This window comes from Suncus etruscus, chromosome X, assembly GCF_024139225.1.
Source record: "Suncus etruscus isolate mSunEtr1 chromosome X, mSunEtr1.pri.cur, whole genome shotgun sequence".
NCBI lineage: Eukaryota > Metazoa > Chordata > Mammalia > Eulipotyphla > Soricidae > Suncus > Suncus etruscus.
In genome coordinates this window covers 16923053-16945396 of record NC_064868.1, presented here as the reverse complement: position 1 = coordinate 16945396, position 22344 = coordinate 16923053, and the positions used below count along the sequence as shown (strand labels likewise).

The following is a 22344-nucleotide window of genomic DNA, read 5'->3' as shown; positions in this document are numbered from 1 at the left end:
CTTCAGGCAGATGCCAAACCAGTGCTGCCTTGCTTCTTCATGTTCTTTCAGGAGCCTCATAGCAGGGTGCTATGGTGATCAAGAGCAGGCTTGGCTTGCCAGCACTTTTGTGTTCATTCTTCAGGGCTTGGGATACCTTTGAGTTGTGCAATATATAAATCTAGCCAAAATGTCTCTCTCCTTCCTTTTCTTTTTTCCTATCCTCCGCCTCCTCCTCCAATTCCTTCTCCACCTCCCCTTCTTCTCTTCTCTTCCTTTTGCTTTCTCACTTTCTGAACATTTATGAAGAAATACAAAAACTAGAAACTGGGTTTGGTAGGCACCAGAAACACACACACACAATAAATAACCAAATAAAAGCACAAAGCTCTTAAGGATTTTCCTATTCTAATAGGATCAACTTATTCCTCAGGGGAAAGAGAAATTTGTATATTCTTCTGAAGGGTATAAGGGAAAAAGAAAGCCAGGAAAGAGGACATCAAGGTAGACTTGGAAGTTACAAAAGTCTTTCAAAAAAGCATCCTCTCCCCAGAGTCTGAAGAATGTTCCAGTGGATAGCAGCAAACCAAACATCCCCAACACAAACTGGCCTCTCAACCTCTTTGGAGAGATACCTGTTAGCACAAGCAACATGGCTGTGCCCTTAGGCAGCTGCCTCTCTCCTTTCTTTCCTGATGATCCCTCAGGTATGCTGTTGAGTACAAAGCAGGCCAGCAATGGCTGCATTATCAATAGACACCCGACTCATTCCCAGTGGCATGGGAGCAGAAATGCAGTACAAGGTGACACAAAACAAGTCTGTGATCATCACTCTTGTCATGGTGTCCCACTGATCCAGCATATACAATATCATAATGTTCTGGTTATCAGTCCTTCCTACTGTAGTTGAAGCATTCACCAAGCTGCTGGTTCTCCAAAATATCCTACAGAGGCTAGGCAAAATATAGGGGTCAAAGCAGAAATCTAGAAGTCACCTTGCAAATTCCACCCTCAGTTGATAGTGACTATAGGCCATTGAGCAAAAATAAAAGCATGAAATGGAGCAAGGGTAGCTGTCAGGACTTTACCGCCTCTCCTAGATGGTCTCTGCACCTGAATTCGAAGTCTGGAGTTGCACTTTAATTCCCACTTGCTGATCCATTCACCCTACACCCCTGACAACCCACATGTATATAAAATGGGTTCTAGAGCCTCAATGTCAATCAACCCCAGGCCTGCAGAAGTTCTCACCTAACCTCAGTGCTTCAATTCCTTTGTAATTCTACAGTTTCCCAGAAAACAGAGTGTAGTGTATGGCAATTGCAGTATATGCTATAGGAATGTTTTTTGCATGTCGTTCCAGCTGGATCTTCCAGGTGGGGGTGATAAAGGAGGAAATAAATAGCTTGGGGAGGCGTAAGGGGCTTTTTTGGCAGAGCTGACGGCTGGTTTGGTTTGCTTTCTGGAGCTGGCTTCAGACTGACAAAAGACTCTCTTTGCTAAACCTTTGGTCCCCTAATCTTTTGTCTATGTGGATTATTTACTCTGGATATTATTACCAAAGTCTCCCTCAAAAGGGGGGATGGAAGAATGGGATTTAATTTATCTTTATGGGAGCTGTTTGTGGACTCAGAAACAATCAATAAGGAGTTCAAATTCCACCAACAGCAAAGTTCCAAATCTTCACTGCCATTCACCAAGTCTCAGCTGCTTTTCATTTCTTCTTAGTATCTGGGTTCTCCTGGAGCTCCTTTCACCTTGAGCTCCAAGGCATACTGGGAACTCCCAGCCAGCAGCGGTCAGTCTTCTGTTGAAATCTCATCCTCTGGCTGCCTTTGCTGCTTGTATACTTAGCATGGCCCTAGGACAACTGGGTGTTCCTGCCCTGTTCATTTCTTTGCTTATTACTCTGTCTTCTTCACTTCTGAGTCTGTCTCTGTGTTCCCAGATCTTGCTTGCTGTTCACTGCTTTGAACAGGGCCTGATCCAAGTTTTCCAAAGGAAAATAAATAAATAAATATATATATAAAATAAGGCAGTTCACCTTTCCTGCCTTATTTGTCATCTGCCTATAAACAGGAATATAAATTACACTGGAGCTGCTATGTTAGCAGCTAAGAAACTTCCATGTAAGGAACATTTTCTGAGTCGATTCCTTTAATAATCAAAACATTATTGCCCTTATCCACCACATTCCCATTATACGTACCCCTAAACAAGAATGAGAGCAAGAGCAAAGACAGGCTGTCTTGTTGTGGAAAACTTGGCATGGAGGTAGAAATTGTGGACTAGGTCAAATTCCCATATGACTATCTAAAATGTTGGTCAAGTAGCTTTCCTGGTGGGCGTACTGCTTCTTTGGAGTGTGTTGTCAGCTCCCAATAAACACCTTACCATATCCGGATGCTTCAGAAGTTTTAGGAGACACATGTGATATCCAGCCATGGGGCAGACCACTAAGCTCAGTGAAGGTATCTTCGCTTCAGTTCCTGGGGAATTGGCTTAGCCAGAGAAAGGAATGGGGCCAGCCTATGACAGCATCGGTAATCAGCTGCCCTGTTTCCTAGTCCTGGCACTCAGGACATCCTGAAATGGAGAAAGTTGCTGGTGTAGGAATGTTTGAAATTTCCAGGTGATTGAGAGGAAGCTTATGTGGCAGGGTGTGAACCTTGAACCCCAGAGTTCATGGGGTCAAGCAGTCTACTATGGTTCTGTCCTGGATTCCAGAGCTGGGCAGCCAGGCCACTTGATGCCAAAACACAAGGCGGCCTGTTCCCTCCAGGGCTTGATTTCCAGGCACTTGAAACAGATGTAGTTTTTAAATTTCCCAGTCATTCCATCTTTTCTCTTGAGACTTGTTCCATTGCTAACAGTTGGTGAGCCCAATTGTCCTCTGAGGGAGCCATCTGGAAACATCCTGGGACAGACAACAACCCAATGGAATGCACAGGCCTCTCTGAGGAAAACCAGGGCCCAAGAGATGTTCCTAGAACACCCCAGCAGTGACCTTCTAGAATTCTATCTGAATGTCTGCGGGGAAACTGCACTTGCGGGGCCTGTGGACTTTCAGGGGGCAGCTCAGTCTTCCTGAGGTTTCAGCCCTGAAACCCAGGAAATCCTCAAGGACCGCTCGAACTGGAGGAAAATCATCACAGCCAGTGACAGCAACCGAGACACAAATGGGAACCATTTTCCTAATGCTGTCGGACAGTGCCGTCAACCCCCTTCCGAAGTGGACCAACCAGGCTCCAGGCTGAAGAAATCTTCAACAGCAGTGAGACTGAAATCATGACACCTTTATGGCTGTGGGAGGAAATGAGATGCCTGAGTGTTAAAATGCCTTGGCGAATTGAGTAAAAAAGAAGGAAGTTGTTCATTCTCGCTAATTACAGTCTGGGTGTCAAGTTTTCATTTCTAATTTTGACAGGAGATTCTGAATCGTTTGCTTATGTGTTGGGCACATAATGAAATTGCTTAGTAGTCTTCTCTCCTTGTGGACACGGAACTCAAAAGAGTCAGTGTCTGTTGAATACATTTTCCATCTATACTTTTTTGGGTGGTTTGCTGGGGATGAAACCCAAGGCCTCAAGACAGGGCAGAGAACCATACCTGGCCCCTATATTTTTTCTTCCTCCTTTGGTTGTTCTCTGGACAAATGAGTTTCTGATGTCCATGATTGTTCTCTCTTGTTCCTCCACCCCTACCTTATATGCACTTAGAGCAGGACAGAGCCTTGTTGTGGGAGTTGCTCTGTAGTGTCTGACAGGGGCTGGACCACACTTGGCAATGTTTAGGCCTACTCCTTGCTCTATGCTTGGGGATCACTCCTGGCAGCATTCACAGAACCATGCATGGGTGCCAGGGATCAAACCAGGGTCAGCACTATATGCATTTTTTTAAATAAAGCATATATTTTCAAGCTTTGACTTTAATTTAGATTATATAGTATATATATTGTTTCTACAACTACAAAGCACTTAGTTTTTTTTAAAGAAAGTATCTAAATATAGTGCATGTAGGTTTATGAGAAACTGGAATTCAACTGTCTTGAATGATGGGGCACACATTGAGCTAAGTTAGTCTTAATTTCCTCCTTCAGGAATACTATAGTCTATTGGGCTAGAAGGAGTGGAAAAAGTGAGTAAAATGTTACATTAGTAAATACTAAATCTTGACAGTGACAAGAATCATGAGGGAGCCTAGACCACTGTATAAATATATATATTAAGGGGAATTGGTTTTGCTGAAGGTAGTGGGGAAAATGATTGTTGAGAAGTAATCGAAATGACCAGAGGCAGTGAGGTGGCGAGGGTAGAGCGAACAGAGACCTGTGACATGGAACTTCAAACATGGGACAATGGCCAGTATGGGATCAGTGGTCTAAGATGCCGCTGTGGAAGGATGCAGGGCCAAGGCCATAGAGGCACACAAGTGTCAGGAAAACCAGATGGGATACTTGGATGGGAGTTTGCAAGTCACGTGGAATGAGGGCACGTGTGTGGGCATGAGAAAGTTTGAAGGAATGGATGGTGACATGTGTAAATTGGAGCTATCTAGAGAGATTACTTTGCTTAGGGATGAACTAAAGGAGAGGAGGCATGTGGATTTTAGGAGGACCATTTGCTGAAGAGCTAACTAATGCAGTGAAAGCCCAGGTCATTTGAAGAGCTAAGAGAAAAAAAAACCCAGGAAAACTGAATGCTAACTGGAAAGAAAGGGAGAAATGAAGTCCAAATGTTTGGGTTTTGTAACTCCACCCTGGATTTAGGTGTAGCTACCTGAGACCCACCCATTTCTGGGAGGGGTCTTGGGAACCAGATATTATGTGTGACCTTACCTGCAAGACCCCGTGCATTCCTGGGAGGGGTCTTGGAAAAGGTAGATAAGCCTTTGAGCCAGGGGATTAGATTTTCTGCCCTGCTGGGCTCTCTGGCTTTTGGGTTTTTGGTTTTTTGGTCTTTGACCAGCATGGAGGTCAAAGGAAGATGGCTGAAAGGAATTAAGATGCAGGGTAGCTAAGAATGGCTGAATGCTTGAAAGGTTATGAGATAGGCCACACACCTGTGGTGGTCAGGGCATGAATAAAGTTGATGCTTCCTGATGCCTGCCTGTGAGTGAGTTCAATACCCGTCGCTTTCCTGGACCCCAGACCCACCGGTAGATGGGGGATGAAGCCACGTGGCCAGGGCCTAAGGACAAAGGCCTCTATCCTTCACCATCCACCACCATCTTTAATTATTTGATTCTACAGGGTTTGTTTTCCTAAAACTGGTTGGAGAGGTCATATGGTGGAATGAGACACATGAGCTCCATTTGGGACATGTTAGGTTTTTTATTTTTCTTTGGCATTCTAAAGCAATGGTCAAGTGACATATCAGTGTATGGGATGGAACCAAGTAGAGGAATTAGACCTAGGGATAAACATTTGGGAGGAAGCTGAGGAAACAGTAAAGGAGTCGATAGAAACAGGGAGAAAGGTACAGAAAAGCTCAACATCTCCAAAGGGGTCTTAGGTCAAGTGATCTCTGGGAAAGCTCAGTAGGACAATGTGTGGCAGGGGAGTGTGAGCTGGGGAGTACTGAGGGCAGACATGGAGCAGAAAATCTGAGCTTCAAGGGGAGGGCAATATGGAACAGAAAAGGGGGATCCAGAAGGAACAAGGTGAAGGGGGAAAATACAAGAAAATGGGGAAAGAAGTCTTGGTAATATTATTTTTGGGGATTTTGGCCAACGACCAGCAGTGCTCAGGGGTTACTCCTGGCTCAGTACTCAGGGGTCTCCTGGCAATGCTGGGGGGAAATATCGGGGATCCCGGAGATCAAACCTAGGTGGTCCATGTACAGGGCCCATCCACTGTGCTATTGCTCCAGCCTCAAGTCTTGGTATTTCAATCTCATGATTGAAACAACCATTTTTCATGACTGTGATCAAAATCTATGCTTTGAGAAGAAATAGACTGTGAAGAGGAACCAATGTTTATTAAATCATGTTTCTGTACCTCTCCTTAGCTGGTAATTGGTTTGAGGCCATGACATATTTGCTCATTAATTGCTATACTTCCTATTTAATCAGGCGTTCCTAATTCTCTTAGGAGAACATGGCTGTGAAGGACTCAGGGGGTAGACCTGGATTCTTTTCCACAAACTACCATAGTAGGGCAGAACAGCCTGAAAGGATTTCCCCAAAGCCCCCAACTCCATTTTTGATTTTGCATTCTTGACCATGCATTCCACAGTGAAAATGATACTCCAGGGAAAAGAAGTTGCCAGTTCCACATGTCTCCCATTTTATGCTTTTACAATAATCACTAGCCACAACCTTCTCTGACATAGTTTGCTTGTGTGTTTTCTTTAAAAATAATTAAACAGAGGGGCGGTGCAGACTACTTTATTGGAGTATTTGAGACATGCCTTCAAGTTGAATTGAAAGGCATTTCATCACAGCAGTTTCCAAAGTTCCAGTTAAATGTATTCCCAAACTCTTATCAAAGAGACTGTATGTTAAGTGCCCCATGTGAGAAGGGCTAAATTCAGTCAAAATTCTGGAGGTAAAGCTGATCACTGGAACCGTCATCCCCACCTACCGTCATCCCCACCTCTGTTGAAAGATGTGATTCCTACTGATTTATCATAAATGCCCAAGTTGCAGCAGGCTTGAGAGCTCACTGAGACAACCAAGTTCCCCCCAGTCCAACTCAACCCCCACATTCATACAGGATTGCAGGTTATGTACAGCATCAGCCAGGTGCAGCCCTGTTGTTTTTGTAGCTTTTTTGAGACACATTTATTTACCTACACTCTCTGCTTCCACTGTGTAGTCACAGAGGTAATCAGTGACTTCAGAGATCAATGACCTGCACCCCCTAAAAATATTCACTGTGTAAGCCAGAAAACAAAGTGCTTCCAAATTGCATGATTGCCTCATGGACTGAAGTAATATTGCCTACTTTAGGTCTCACTGATCTAAGCAGCATGGTGACAGATCCATAGACTGCACTTGAGGACAATATTGGATTACTTTCTGACCCTTCCCATTCTTATCTTTCAGGATGAGATCTAGGCATCACCAGCATTTGTAAATCAAAGGTGTTTAGGTTTGCTGGGAGAAGTAGCTCCTGCTGCTTCCAAAGACCACTGTTTGCTGAACTCCTTTCAGGCTCTAAATGGATTTTTGTATCTAGACACTACATTTATCCATTCACTCATCTGTTCTTGGAAATGTGGCTTCTTTCCAGATTTGGACTATTGTGAATAGTACTACAACGAACAAAGGAGAACAAATGTCTTTTCACAATGAAGGTTAGTGTCCCTTTGGGTGGGGTAGGTGCCCAGGAGTGTTGGGGCATATAGGAGGTCAATTCTCACCAGCAGTGGATAAGGGTTTCTCATCACATCCGTTGATTGCTTTCCATCTTTGATTTGTACCAGCCTCTCTGGTATGAGGTGTGTACACACACACACACACACACACACACACACACACCGAGTACTACTTGGCTAGAAGAAAAGACAAAATCATACAATTTACCACTATGTGGATGGAATTGGAGAGTATCAGGCCAAGTGATGTCAGCCAGGAGAGCAACAGATATAGAATGATTTCTCCCACATGTGGGATCTAAAGCACAGCAAGGGAACAAATGGCCAAAAATAACAGAATGGAAGCACTTGTCCACAGGATGGAACTTAGCATGGCAGTGAGATGGGGGAAGGGGAGCAGAAAATGTTGAGGCAGATTGACACTCTGCTGGGCAGTCTGGGATTGGGGTGTTGTATGCATAAAAGTCACATTGACAGTAATGTAACACGGTAACTCTCTCTCTCTCTCTCTCTCTCACACACACACACACACACTGTACTGCTGCTGTATGGGTAAGGGCCTTGAGAGGTGATTCACCAACTTGAATTCTTGTCAGGATCCCTGGAGTCCTTGATCAAATCTGCTGGCCAGCCCCACTCACCTCACCCTTCCACTCCTAGTCTCCAGGGTCTCCAGGGCTAGGGAGATTTGGGTGAGGCTGGTAAATTGGCATTTTTTAGCAGGTTGGGGGGGAAATCTGGCACTGCAGAATTGGACTCTCCAGGAATCTCACCACCTTCTATCCAGCACTAACCTGTATTGGAGCTTTTCATCTCTAACTAGAGTAATTTAAGTCCTGTGGGCCATGGGTTGAGGCCAGGCAGAGATTTATGGATCAATTGCTGGGATTGTTCTAGAGCAATTATGAAAATCCTGACTCCAGCTCAAATCACCAATATTCTCCTTTCTATCACATGACCTTAAATCCAGCCCTGCTTATTTTATATTTCCATTTCCTGTATGAGTTTTATTCCTTTATGTTCTTTAAGGCTAATCTTTTAGCTTTAAAAGAACTCTATTTTGAATCGAGAGAGGAATGAAGAAGAAAATGATGAAAAATTCTAGCATAAAAAAAGGAAATTATATGTTGTAAAGAAGTATGAAAAGACAGGCCATGGAAATCCTGGCAGTAAAAATACAACATGATGAAAATCACAGAGAGGCAGAGACAATGGACCTTGGAACCACAAACACAACTTTATTTAGAACCAGAAAGCAACAGCAATTATGAGACTAATCTGGGCTGAGCTGGGTGGTGTGATTCAAGTACTAATCAGTGCATTCGTTTGGGAGACTGAGGCAGAAAACCCACCTCTCATTTCCAAACGAAGCAAATCCCATCCAGAGCTTCGGCACCAACACTCAGCAAAGATTTTGAGTTTGTGTCTCCCTTCTTTTTCACGAAAACTCCCAAAACCCAAATGAGTTTCTCAACTGTGGCACTTGAGAGCGGGGGTCAGATCATTCTTTATGGTGCGAGTTGTGCTGGCACTTCAGGATCCTGAGCAGTCTCTGACCTTGGCTCCTCTCTGCCACTTGGGACAATCAAAAATATCTCCAAACACTGCTAAATACACCCCTCCCCTGGCTGAAAAGCACTATTTAAAAGCCAAATTCCCAGCCTCCTCATTGTCTTTATTTCCTCTTTGACCTTCTAAAAGAGTAAACCAGATGTCAAATTCCCAACACCAAAAGCAGGTGACTGAGATGGTGCAGATGTGCCTGGGGTTGAAACAATCCCACTTTTTCTGGAAGGGCTGGTTTGGTGCCTTAATAAGTTCTTGGTGAATCTCCATATTGTAAGAAAACATCTGCTTGACACCAGGCCTTTTCTTCTCCAGTAGAGACTATAATCTCTCCGCAGTCAGCGTTCAAGTCATTTTCTTTGATTGCTGGAAGGAAAAGCTTTACCCAGGCCTACTTTTCTACAATTCTATGGCCCACTTGGACATTGGATCCAGGTTCTTCACTTGTGTTCACCAGGTAAAAGGTACGATGTTTCTCAGTCCTGTTATTATTTGCGAGGCCCACTTGAAAAGAAAATTGCAGGCCCCTTGTTCAAAAATTACCAAAAATTTCAAGATGGCAAAAGTATTAAACCCAGTTCTGGGCCCTCTCAGATGTGATCCTTGGGGACCAGCTTGCTTCACACACCCAAACAGCAGACCTGGCAACTTTGATTGGCTGGCACTCCACCCAATTTTCTTGGACCAATGTAGTTGGCACTGCCATCTCTTTCTCCTTGGTATCACAATGCTTTCCTGTGAAGTAAGGTCCTCAAAAACAAAATACTATGACCCCTATTCATTTAAGAAACTGTATGGTGACCAATGTTTATAGCATATATTTTTCGAACTCCCTCCCCCCAAAAATCCACATGGGAATCTTTTCTACATCATCACAGTATTGAAAGTAAACACTGTGTAGCCTTTCATCATATACACATTTTCCTGTAAATATGACAACATGAAAATAGTAACTGCTGCTATCTACAAAGTTCTTAAGTTAGCCAAGAGTGAGTCTTCCACAATGAAACTAGAACATAATTCCTTTTGTCCTTATAAAAATAGCCAACACATAACCTAAACGGCTCGCAGTGAAAATCTGAGTAGCAACTTCTTTATATTGAAAAACATTATATTCATGGAAATATTGTCCTCAAAAATGATTGACATTAACATCGTAAGGCAAACTGTAGCATTGGTACCTGGAGATGGATAAAAAAATCACCTCAGAAGCTGAGTTTTAGACCTTTTCATGTAATACCTGCTATTGTACAAAGTGCATTAAAATATGTTATCCGGCTACCAAAACCCAGTACATAAAAATACAGAGAAAACCCTTTCAGGTTCTGGGGCAAAGGCAAATAAATGTTTTTATATTATCAAAACAAGGCAAAACAAAATATCATTAACTTTCCAGAGACTGATCCATCCCCCCCCCCCCCCACTGAGGTGTCTGCTTTTCAGATGTGAAATTGTCTTAAGTAGCTATCAAAATATTTATCTGGGTATAAATAATATGGAAATATATAGAACCTATGTGGTAAGAAGGAAAGTGTCTGCTTATGGAAAAGGGCAGACTCCCACAGGAAACTGCCCAGGAGCTGAGGCTGGAATGGGCTTTATGGATGGCAGGGAAAGGATTGGGTAGTTTGGTTACAAAACCAAAAATCACTAAAACAATGTCTCAATCCACCAATCCATTTTGTTGCAATGGCCAGCCCAGTAGGCCAGAGAAATAGTTTATCCAACAAAAAATTTTACAGATGCCATTCCCTTTATTATGGCAGAACAAGGCCAGATTTTAGTAAGTAGATAGAAGACAATTTACAGGTCTAACAAAACTTAAGAATGAGACAGATTTGGCAATTATGAAATAATCCAATTTCAGCTAAAACAAATTAGCTTGAAGTTTTCGAAGCTCAGGATTTCAAGTGATTTTTCAGTTACCATCTCATTCTTAAAGTTTTCCCAGACTCCTTCCTTCTTGCGGGGGGTGTGTGTGTTGGGCCACAACCCATTGGTGCTCAGAAATCACTCCTAGCAGGCTTGGGGAGCATATGGGATACCAGGGATTGAACCCAGGCCAGCTGAGTATAAGGCAAACACCCTACCACTGTGCAATCACTCTGGCTCCCAGAATAATTCTAAGACACACAGGGTCTAATGGCGAAGGGAGTCCAATTCCATGCTTCCAAGCCAATTCTTTGCAGTTTAATTTTCACCTTCTATCTATTCTACTTAATGTAAAGTTTTGATGTTTTAGTTAAAATGTATCACAGTAAGAAAGCCTGTTTACTTTCCTTCTGGGTTCAACAAGTTTCGTTTTTGTTCTGAGCCACACTTGGAGGGGTGTTAGGGATTGACCTTGGTTCAAGCCTCTTACCTGATGTACTATCTCACTCGCCCAGTTCAAAGCTATTTTATATTAAATTTTTTTTCAGACATTTGTGGATTGTTAGGCACCATTGAGGTATCAGGCCCAACAAAAGGATCAGTCAGAATTAGATATTGTGAGAAGGTGACCAAGCTTAGAATGATACACTTTTTTTAAACACAGCTCATAGACTGGGATGAAATAAAGATTATAAAAAGGGCTGCTATATTGTTGAACTCTAGATGTGCAAAACCAAAGAATTCCTAAAGAGAAAATTTCTGGTTTCTTTTATAAATAACCTATCAGTTTTCCTGTAAATAGAGAGACAAATTTGAAGACACTATTAAAGCCTGCATTAATACAAAACACAGTAAAAATAGGGAGGAACTAACAGCTTTGAGTCCTATCTGAACCCAGTTATGAACACCCTTTGATGAAATGAAATTATACTCTGGCAGCCTGTGTGTTCTCTGTTCCCCCAATGGTAGTGCCCCCCCCACCCCTTTCATTTCCCAGTGAGTGGCTCCCACATGGTCGAGTGCTCAAGAGAGCTGCTCGGCACAGTCCAGATGGTCTGGGATAGGGAGTCCGGTTATAATGGTCAGACATTTGTTCCACACGGTGAAGGTGGGGCACACAGGCTGCGAGAAGGTGATGTCAAAGGTGTAGAGGTGCATGGAGTTCAAAGCGTCGTAGAAAGCGATGGAGCCATTGTCATAGTCTAGCAGGATTCCTACTCGCCGGAGGTGGGGTGCTGGCTCGATGGGGATTTCTTTGCTGTTGTGTCTTGCCACCCAGTTGTTGTGACAGCGACACAGTGCCCAAGAAGCTGAGTTCTTCCCAATCCACTCGTGCTTCGGGGCCGATTTGTAGGCCAAGCCAATGGCATACCTGTAGAAACCAAAGAGCAACAGGCAAAACTGAGAGTGGTATTGCGTGTGGAAGCTAAACCCTTTCTCTGGTCCTTAGGGCTCAGAAAAATGTGATCTTCTGCAGCCCCTGTTCATTGGCCTTAAGCAAAAACTTGGCACAAGACCCAAGACATGTGTTCCTCATCTTTCCTCCTTCCCAAGCACAGAATGGGTGGAAAGGGACCATTGTATTGGCCTTGCTCCTGCTTTTGGTTTAGACACAGTGGGAGAATTTGCAGCTGGTGTTTGGCTACTCCCCAGCACTTGTGAAGACCTTACACACTCTCTAAAAGCACTTTCTGCGGCATTTGAAAATTATGTGTTCTGTTCACTATGGTAGCCACATGTGGCTACTGGGTCACAGCTGTTGAAGCAGAGGAACTGAACTTTATAGGAATTTCTGTGGACTTTAATGAAATGACTTAAGTGAGCCCCAGGCAGCCATATTGGGCAGCAAAGACAGTCCTAGATATTTTCTTTTTGACCTTGTATGCATTTGTCACGAAACCATGTTGGCCTCGAGCACTGTCCACAGAAAGCGAGTATGGGAAATGATTTCCATCTGTTGGGGAAAACTTCCTTACCAGCTCCCAGTCTCCATCTTTGAGGCTTATTTTGAGAAGCAAAGGAAATAATTTGAGTACATGTTCAGTCCTGAGTAGGAGACCTCGGGCACGTCATTCAGTGACTTCTTTTAGTAATTTTGCCCAGGGACATCATACCATCAAATATCATGGTCAGAATTTGAATCAGGAATGATAAAAAAACTACAAACTTAAACAAGGCCCTCTAGTGAGTTCTCTCAGCAGAAATTGTCGAATTGCCACCCAGTGGTTCCCAACTGTGAGAAACTATAAATGTTTCCTATGCATGTTTTTCCACTGTCCTGTCTCCTGAACCTCTTGGGAGTGGGCCGAAAAGGGCCCAGAAAAGTAGCTCTCCCAGAGGCTGATCCAAGGGCCGGAACGCCAAGGCACTGCGTCTGACCATGAAAATTGGCTACCCGCAATATTCTGCAGAAAGGCAGCTCCCCTGTTTCTGATGTCAGGCTAAGAAAATCTATGCCTGTCCAGTGGTTCCCGACTGTGAGAAACAGTGAGTGTTGCCTGCGCGGAGTTTTCCACTGTCCTGTCTCCTGAATCTCTTGGGAGTGGGCCAAAAAGGGCCCAGAAAAATAGCTCTCCCAGAGCCTCCAGAAGAGCACTTAGCTCTGCTTCACTTTGCGGTTGTGCACTCTTTCTAACCAATGAACCCCACTACAACACGCAGAAAAAAAAATCACACTACAAACGTGACAATGGGGAAAACTCTCAGGCAAACACCATACACAGAGAATGAAAATGATAGTTCAGATGACCTAAAAAATTCCAACAATCTGATTAATCTCTTGGATAAGGAGTTTAGAATAGAAATATGGAATATGTTTGTAGAATTTAAAGAAAGCCTAGATCGATCTAAACAGAACACAAAGACAGAAATCAGAAAACTCCAAACTGAAATAACAGATCTAAAAAACACGGTAGCACAACTGAAAACCTCAGTGGATGGCCTCTCCAGCAGGGTAACATCAGCTGAGGAAAGAATTGGCATGCTGGAAGATGAGATGCAGAAAAACTCAACACAGCAGAAAAAATTGGAAAAGAAACTTAAGACAAATGATTAGGCAATGGAAAATGTACTCAAGGAATGTGAACAGATGAAAATAGAAGTCTTTGATAAACTCAACAGAAACAACATAAGAATCATTGGAGTCCCAGAGACCCAGGAAGAAAATCTCCAGGAAGAATCAACTGTCAAAGACATCATCAAAGAGATACTCCCAGAGTTAAAGTCTACATGCAATCAAATCCTGTATGCCCGAAGAGTACCAGATAAAAGAGACCCAAAGAAAAACACTCCAAGACACATCCTCGTGATGATGACACATCCCACAGATAGAGATAGGACACTGAAAGCAGGAAGATCAAAAAAAATTACATTGAAAGGAGCATCCCTAAGTCTTACAGCAGACATGTCACAAGAAACTCTCAAGGCCAGAAGACAGTGGTGGGATATTGTGACAAGACTGAATGAAATGGGTGCCTCACTGAAAATACTGCACCCAGCCCGACTCACATTCAGGTTTGAAGTAAAGATACACAGCTTCATGGATAAACAACAGCTCAGAAACTTCACAGTTGAAAAACCAGCCTTAAAGGAAAAACTGAAAGGTCTACTTTAAGACAAGAGAGACCAACAAACACAGCAAATTTATCTACAAAGATGACATTAAATCCTATGACAATCATTTCCCTCAATATCAATGGACTAAATTCACCAACTAAAAGACACAGAGTATCAAAATGGGTCAAAAAGATGAATCCAGCCTTCTGCTGCCTACAAGAAACACATCTGAATAGTCAGAACAAACATAGACTCAAAATCAAAGGCTGGAAGAAAATCATCGAAGCAAACAACACCCTCAAAAAAGCTGGGGTGGCCATATTAATATCTGATGACACCAACTTTATACTCAGAAAAGTTGTAAGGGACAAAGATGGACACTATGTACTAATCAAGGGATATGTGCAACAGGAGGAAATCAGATTATTAAACATATATGCACCCAATGAGAGACCAGCAAATTATCTAATACAATTAATGACAAATCTAAAAGAAGACATCAATAATAACACAATAATTGTGGGAGAACTCAACACAGCCCTGTCAACACTTGATAGGTCAACCAGACTGAAACCCAACAAAAATATACTAGACCTAAAAAGAGTAATGGAAGAAAGAGAACTAGTAGATATATATAGGATACTCCACTCCAAAAAACCTGGATACACATTCTTCTCCAATGTACATGGGACATTCTCCAGGATAGACTACTTGCTGACACATAAAACATACCTTCATAAAATCAAGAGGATAGAAATCTTGCAGGCTACATTTGCTGAGCACAAGGATCTGAAATTAGATGTGAACTACAAAGGCACACAGAAGAAAAACTATAACAATTGGAAATTAAACACCTTGCTACTGAACAAACAGTGGGCCCGAGATGAAATCAAAGAAGAAATCAAACTTTCCTGGAAACAAATGATAATGAAGACACAAATTGCCAGAATCTATGGGACACAGCAAAAGCGGTCCTGAGAGGAAAATTTATAGCTTTGCAAGCACACATCAGGAAAGAAGAAGGGGCACACCTGAATAGCTTAATGACGCAGCTCATAGAATTAGAAAGTGCTCAACATAAGGACCCAAAAATAGGGAGGCAGAAGAAAATAACAAAGATGAGAGCAGAAATCAATAAAATGGAAACCTGGAAAACAATCCAAAATATCAACGAAAGCAGAAGTTGGTTCTTTGAAAAAAATAAAAAAGATTGATAGACCACTGGCAAAACAAAGAAAGAGAGAGAAACTTGATAACTCGTATTAGGAATGAAAAAGGAGAGATGACTACTGATATGGTAGAGATTCAAAGGGTAATCAGAAACTACTTTGAGAAACTCTATGCCACTAAAAATGAAAACTTGGAAGAAATGGATAAATTCTTGGACTCTTAAATCTTCCCAGTTGAATGAAGAGGTGTAGCATATCTAAACACACACATCACTATTGAGGAAATTAAGACAGTAATCAAATGTCTGCCCAAAAACAAAAGTCCAGGCCCAGATGGATTTACTAATGAATTCTTTCAAACCTTTCAAGAGGAACTACTACCAATCCTGGCAAGACTCTTCCATGAAATTGAAAAAACAGGAAAACTTCCAAATAGCTTTTATGAAGCCAACATCACCTTGATACCTAAACCAGACAGAGATGCTACAAAAAAAGAAAATTACTGACCAATATCACTGATGAATACAGATGCAAAGATCCTCAACAAAATACTGGCAAATAGGATTCAATGCCTCATTAAGAAAATCATCCACTACGATCAAGTAGGTTTCATACCAGGAATGCAAGGATGGTTTAACATCCATAAATCTACCAACATAATACACAACATCAAGAACAAGAAAAATAGAAATCACATTATCATATCAATAGACACAGAGAAAGCATTTGATAAGGTCCAACACCCATTACTGATCAAAACTCTCAGCAAGGTGGGAATGAAAGGAACCATTCTCAATATAGTTAAGGCCATCTACCACAAGCCAGAGGCAAATATTGTCCTCAATGGAGAAAAACAGAAAGCATTTCCTCTAAATTTTGACACAAGACAAGGCTGTCCTCTCTCACCACTCCTCTTCAACATAGTACTGGAAGTACTTGCTATAGCGATTGGGCAAGACAAAGATATCAAGGAAATCCATATAAGAAAGGAAGAAGTCAAGCTCTCATTGTTTGCAGAAGACATGATACTCTACTTAGAAAACCCTAAAGACTCTACGAAAAAGCTTCTAGAAACAACAGACTCATATAGCAAGGTGGCAGGCTACAAAATTAACACACAAAAATCAATGGCCTTTCTATACACCAAAAGTAAGAAGGAAAAAATGGACATTAAGAAAACAACCCCATTCACAATAGTGCCACACAAACTCAAATATCTTGGAATCAACTTGACTAAAAATGTGAAGGACCTATACAAAGAAAACTATAAAACTCTGCTCCAAGAAATAAGAGAGGACACGCGGAAATAGAAGCACATACCCTGCTCATCGATTGACAGGATTAACATCATTAAAATGGCAACACTCCCCAAAGCATTGTACACATTTAATGTGATCCCTCTAATGATACCCATGACATTCTTCAAAGGAGTGGATCAGGCACTTTTGAAATTCATTTGGAATAATAAACACCCTAGAATAGCTAACGCAACCATTGGGAAAAAGAATATGGGAGGAATTACTTTCCCCAACTTTAAATTGTACTACAAAGCAATAGTTATCAAAACAGCATAGTATTGGAATAAAGACAGGCCCTCAGATCAGTGGAATAGGCTTGAATACTCAGAGAATGTTCCCCAGACATACAATCACCTAATTTTTGATAAAGGAAATTTTGATAAATTTTGATAAAAGAAATCCTAAATGGAGCAATGAAAGCCTCCTCAACAAGTGGTGTTGGCACAACTGGCTAGCCACTTGCAAAAAATTGAACTTAGACCCCCAGCTAACATCATGTACAAAGGTTAAATCCAAATGGAGAAAGACCTCAATATCAGACCTGAAACCATAAAATATATAGAACAACACGTAGGTAAATCACTCCAGGACATTGAGACTAAAGGCATCTTCAAAGAGGAAACTGCACTCTCCAAGCAAGTGAAAGCAGAAATTAACAGATGGGAATATATTAAACTGAGAACCTTCTGCACCTCTAAATAAATAGCACCCAGGATACAAGCGTCACCCACCGAGTGGGAGAAACTATTCACCCAATACCCATCAGAGAAGGGGCTAATATCCAAAATATACAGGGCACTGACAGAACTTTACAAGAAAAAAACATCTAATCCCATCAAAAATGGGAAGAAGAAATGGACAGACACTTTGACAAAAAAAAATACATATGGCCAAAAGACACATGAAAAAATGCTCCACATCACTAATCATCAGGGAGATGCAAATCAAAACAACTATGAGGTACCACCTCACACCCCAGAGGTTGGCACACATCACAAAGATTGAGAACAAGCAGTGTTGGCAGGGATGTGGAGAGAAAGGAACTCTTATCCACTGCTGGTGGGAATGCCGTCTAGTTCAACCTTTATGGAAAGCAATATGGAGATTCCTCCAAAAACTGGAAATCGAGCTCCCATATGACCCAGCTATACCACTCCTAGGAATATACCCTAGGAACACAAAAATACAATACAAAAATCCTTTCCTTACACCTATATTCATTGCAGCACTATTTACCATAGCGAGACTGTGGAAACAGCCAAGATACCCTTCAACAGATGAATGGCTAAAGAAACTGTGGTACATATACACAATGGAATATTATGTAGCTGTCAGGAGAGATGAAGTCATGAAATTTTCCTATACATGGATGTACATGGAATCTATTATGCTGAGTGAAATAAGTCAGAGAGAGAGAGAGAGAGAGAAAGACACAGAATGGTCTCAATCATCTATGGGTTTTAAGAAAAATGAAAGACATTCTTGCAATAATAATTTTCAGGCACAAAAGAGAAAAGAGCTTGAAGTTACAGCTCACCTCATGAAGCTCACTGCAAACAGGGATGAGTTTACTTAGAGAAATATCTACGTGTTGAACTATCCTAATAATGAGAATGTACGAGGGAAATAGAAAGCCTGTTTAGAATACAGGTGGGGGTTGGGTGGGGAGGAGGGAGATTTGGGACATTGGTGATGGGAATATTGCAGTGGCGATGGGTGGTGTTCTTTACATGACTGAAACCCAAATATAATTATGTATGTAATAAAGTTGGTTAAATAAAAAATAAAAAAATCACATGATCATATCAATAGACCAGAGAAAGCATTTGTTAAGGTCCAACACCCATTCTTAATCAAAACTCTCAGGATCATTCTCAATCTAGTTAAAGCAATGTAACAGAAGGCAATGGCAAATATTATCCTTTGTGGAGAAAAACTAAAAGCCTTTCCTCTAAATTCTGGTACAGGACAAGGCTGTCCGCTCTCACCACTCCTCTTCAACATAGTACTGGAAGTGCTTGCAATAACGATTAGGCAAGAAAAAGATATCAAGGGAATCCGGATAGGAAAGGAAGAATTCAAGCTTTTGCTGCTTGCAGATGACATGATACTCTAGTTAGAAAACCCTAAAGACTCTACCAAATAGCTTCTAGAAACAATAGACTCATATAGCAAGGTGGGAGGCTACAAACTTAACACACAGACATCAAAGGCCTTTTTATACACCAATAATGATAGAAAGAGATGGATATCAAGAAGGCAATCCCATTCACATTAGTGCCACACAAACTCAAATATCTTGGAGTCAACTTGACCAAAGACAAGAAGGACCTATACAAAGAAAACTATAAATCCCTACTCCAAGAAATAAGAGAGGACATGTGGAAATGAAAACACATATGCTGCTCATGGATTGGCAGGATTAACATCATTAAAATGGCAATAACCCCCAAAGCTTTGTACAGATTTAATGCAATCCCTCTAAAGATACCCATGACATTCTTCAAAGAAGTGGATCAAACACTTATGAAGTTCATCTGGAACAATAAACATCCTCGAATAGCTAAAGCACTCCTAGGGAAAGGAAAATGGGAGAAATTACTTTCCTTGACTTTAAACTGTACTACAAAGCAATAGTTATCAAAACAGCATGGCATTGGAATAAAGACATACCCTCAGATCAATAGAATAGGCTTGAGTTCTCAGACATTGTCCCCCAGACATACAATTACCTAATTTTTGACAAAGGAGCAAGAAATCCTAAGTGGAGCAGGGGAAACCTCTTCAACAAGTGGTGCTGGCAGAACTGGTTAGCTACTTGCAAAAAAAGCGAACATTAACATCATGTATGAAGGTAAAATCCAAATGGATTAAAGACCTTGATATCAGAATTGATGCCATAAGGTATATAGGTATATAAGGTATATACACATAGGTAAAACACTCCATGACATTGAGACTAAAGGCATCTTCAAGGAGGAAAGTGCACTCTCCAAGCAAGTGAAAGCAGAGATAAACAGATGGGAATACATTAAACTGAGAAGCTTCTGCACCTTAAAAGAAATAGTGCCCAGGATACAAGAGCCATCCACCAAGTGGGAGAAACTATTCACCCAATATCCATCAGATAATGGGCTAATATCCAAAATATACAGGGCACTGACAGAACTTTAGAAGAAAAAAATCTAATCCCATCAAAAAATAAGAAGAAATGAACAGACACTTTGATAAAAAAAAGAAATAAAAATGGCCAAAAGGCACATGAAAAATGCTCCTCATCACTGATCATCAGGGAGATGCAAATTAAGACAATGATGAGATACCATCTCACACCACAGAGATTGGCACACATCACAAACAATGAGAACAATCAGTGCTGGCGGGGATGTGGAGAGAAAGGAACACTTATCCACTGCTGGTGGGAATGCTGTGTAGTCCATCCTCTATGGAAAGCGATATGGAGATTTCTCCAAACACTGGAAATTGAGTCCCATTTGACCCAGCTATTCCACTCCTAGGGATATACCCTAGGAACACAAGAATACAATACAAAAAGCCCTTCCTCACACCTATATTTATTGCAGCACTATTCACAATATCCATGCTCTGGAAACAACCAAGATGCCCTTCAACAGACAAATGGCTAACGAAACTGTGGTACATATACACAATGGAATATTATGCAGCTGTCAGGAGAGATGAAGTCATGAAATGTTCCTATACATGGATGTACATGGAATCTATCATGCTGAGTGAAATAAGTCAGGGGGAGAGAGAGACGCAGAATAGTCTCACTCATCTATGGGTTTTAAGAAAAATAAAAGTCATTTTTGCAACAATCCTTACAGACAATGAGAGGAGGGCTGGAACTTCCAGCTCACTTCATGAAGCTCACCACAATGAGTGGTGAATGTAGTTATAGAAATAACTACACTGAGAACTACCATAATCATGTGAATGAATGAGGGAGCTGGAAAGCCTGTCTAGAGTACAGGTGGGGGTGGGGTCTCTTGGAGGGAGATTTGGGACATTGGTGGTGGGAATGGTGCACTGGTGAAGGGGAGTGTTCTTTACATGACTGAGACCTAATCACAATCATATTTGTAATCAAGATGTTTAAATAAAGAAAAAAAAAGGAAATTGTCGAATTTGACACTGTTGAATCCTTTTTTTAATTATATTTCATACTATATATATTTTTAAAATTCTGAATCTCTTTGAGTAGACAAATATCCTGATTATCCTAAGTTTTCACTTACTGTTCAAACTAAGTGTAGAATTATACTATATATATATATATATATATATATATATATATATATATACTATAGTGTAAGCATCTCAATCTCATTTTGCCCCCACTGCAGGCCTCTTTAATATTTGTAGTATTTCACAATTACCAAGATAAGCAAAAAATGCATCACTCTTTTTTTTTGGTTTTTGTGTCACACCCGGCAGCGTTCAGGGGTCACTCCTGGCAGGCTCAGGGGACCATATGGGATGCCAGGATTCGAACCACCGTTTTTCTACATGCAAGGCAAATGCCTTACCTCTGTGCTATCTCTCTGGCCCAAAAAATGCAACATTCTTAACAAAGAGTGGATGACTCAAGAGTTCAATTTTCAACATGTTACAGCAGAAACCAGTTGAACTAATGATTGGCATATGCTACTTTACCCAATGCCGACAGAAAACCTGATTGGGCTTTGATAAAATGTTACTGTTTTACTTAAAAAAAGTCATCCACTGGGTTTTAAAATGGTATGCATTTTAAGAATGAAGTGTTTTAAAAGAAAATACAGGAGCCAGAGTGATAAAGGGCTGACTTTTTTGGGGGGTGACCCAAAAAACAAAAAAGGGAAATGAAAACACAACTTATCACTGAGTTCAAAAGTAGCATAGAATGGTTAATCTGGGATGCCAGCCTGCCTGCAGTGTTTCCCAGAATCCCTTTTTTCTAGGGTATTCATCTGCCATTTTAACCCTCTTGCATACAACTTCATGGTCCTGAACTAAGTTCTATGAGAGGAACAGCTGCCTAGAATAGGGGAATCTCCCAAGTACACATCCTGGCCCTAGGAAACTCTACTTCCTTCCATCTTCAGAGGGACTTCTGGATTCCTGCTAAATCCTAATTCAGACACTTTGCAAAGACCGTATTTGGCAATTTGAAGTCTTTTCCCGCTAAGACAGCCTCATGCCCTGGTAGACACCACAGCCATTTTTCAGGTAATTTGGAACCTGCCTTTGCATCACAAACCAACCATATGTCTCCACTGTTTCCTTCTCATTGCTGCACATCATTTTTCTTTTTTATTAAAGAACCTTGACATTCATTTCCCATTTGAACCTTCACTGAACTCCCTTGGAAGTGGCTGCGGCAGGTATGACTGACTTCATTTAGCAAATGGGAAAACACAGAGGTGTTTAAAATTAGGAGCAAAATCCAGACTCTCAAGCATTCCCTCCTCCTTCATTTCTGGCCCAGTAATCTTTTCATGAACCTGAACTTAGTTAACACCATTTCATAAACACCAAATGAACATTAACAGCATTAGAGAGTAAGAAAATATAGTCCATTAAACA

The 22344-nt window shown here is 41.4% G+C and overlaps 1 protein-coding gene across 1 annotated transcript in view; it reads right to left on the bottom strand.

Annotated features, from left to right (window-relative positions):
- Positions 1-11734: 11734 nt before the first annotated feature.
- The window catches only part of MID1 (midline 1), a 138681-nt gene continuing 128071 nt past the window's right edge, over positions 11735-22344 (bottom strand). The window contains exon 9 of the mRNA XM_049766775.1: positions 11735-12108. Coding sequence (XP_049622732.1) covers positions 11760-12108 — 349 coding nt within the window. The 3' untranslated portion in view covers positions 11735-11759. The remainder of the gene's footprint in view (positions 12109-22344) is intronic.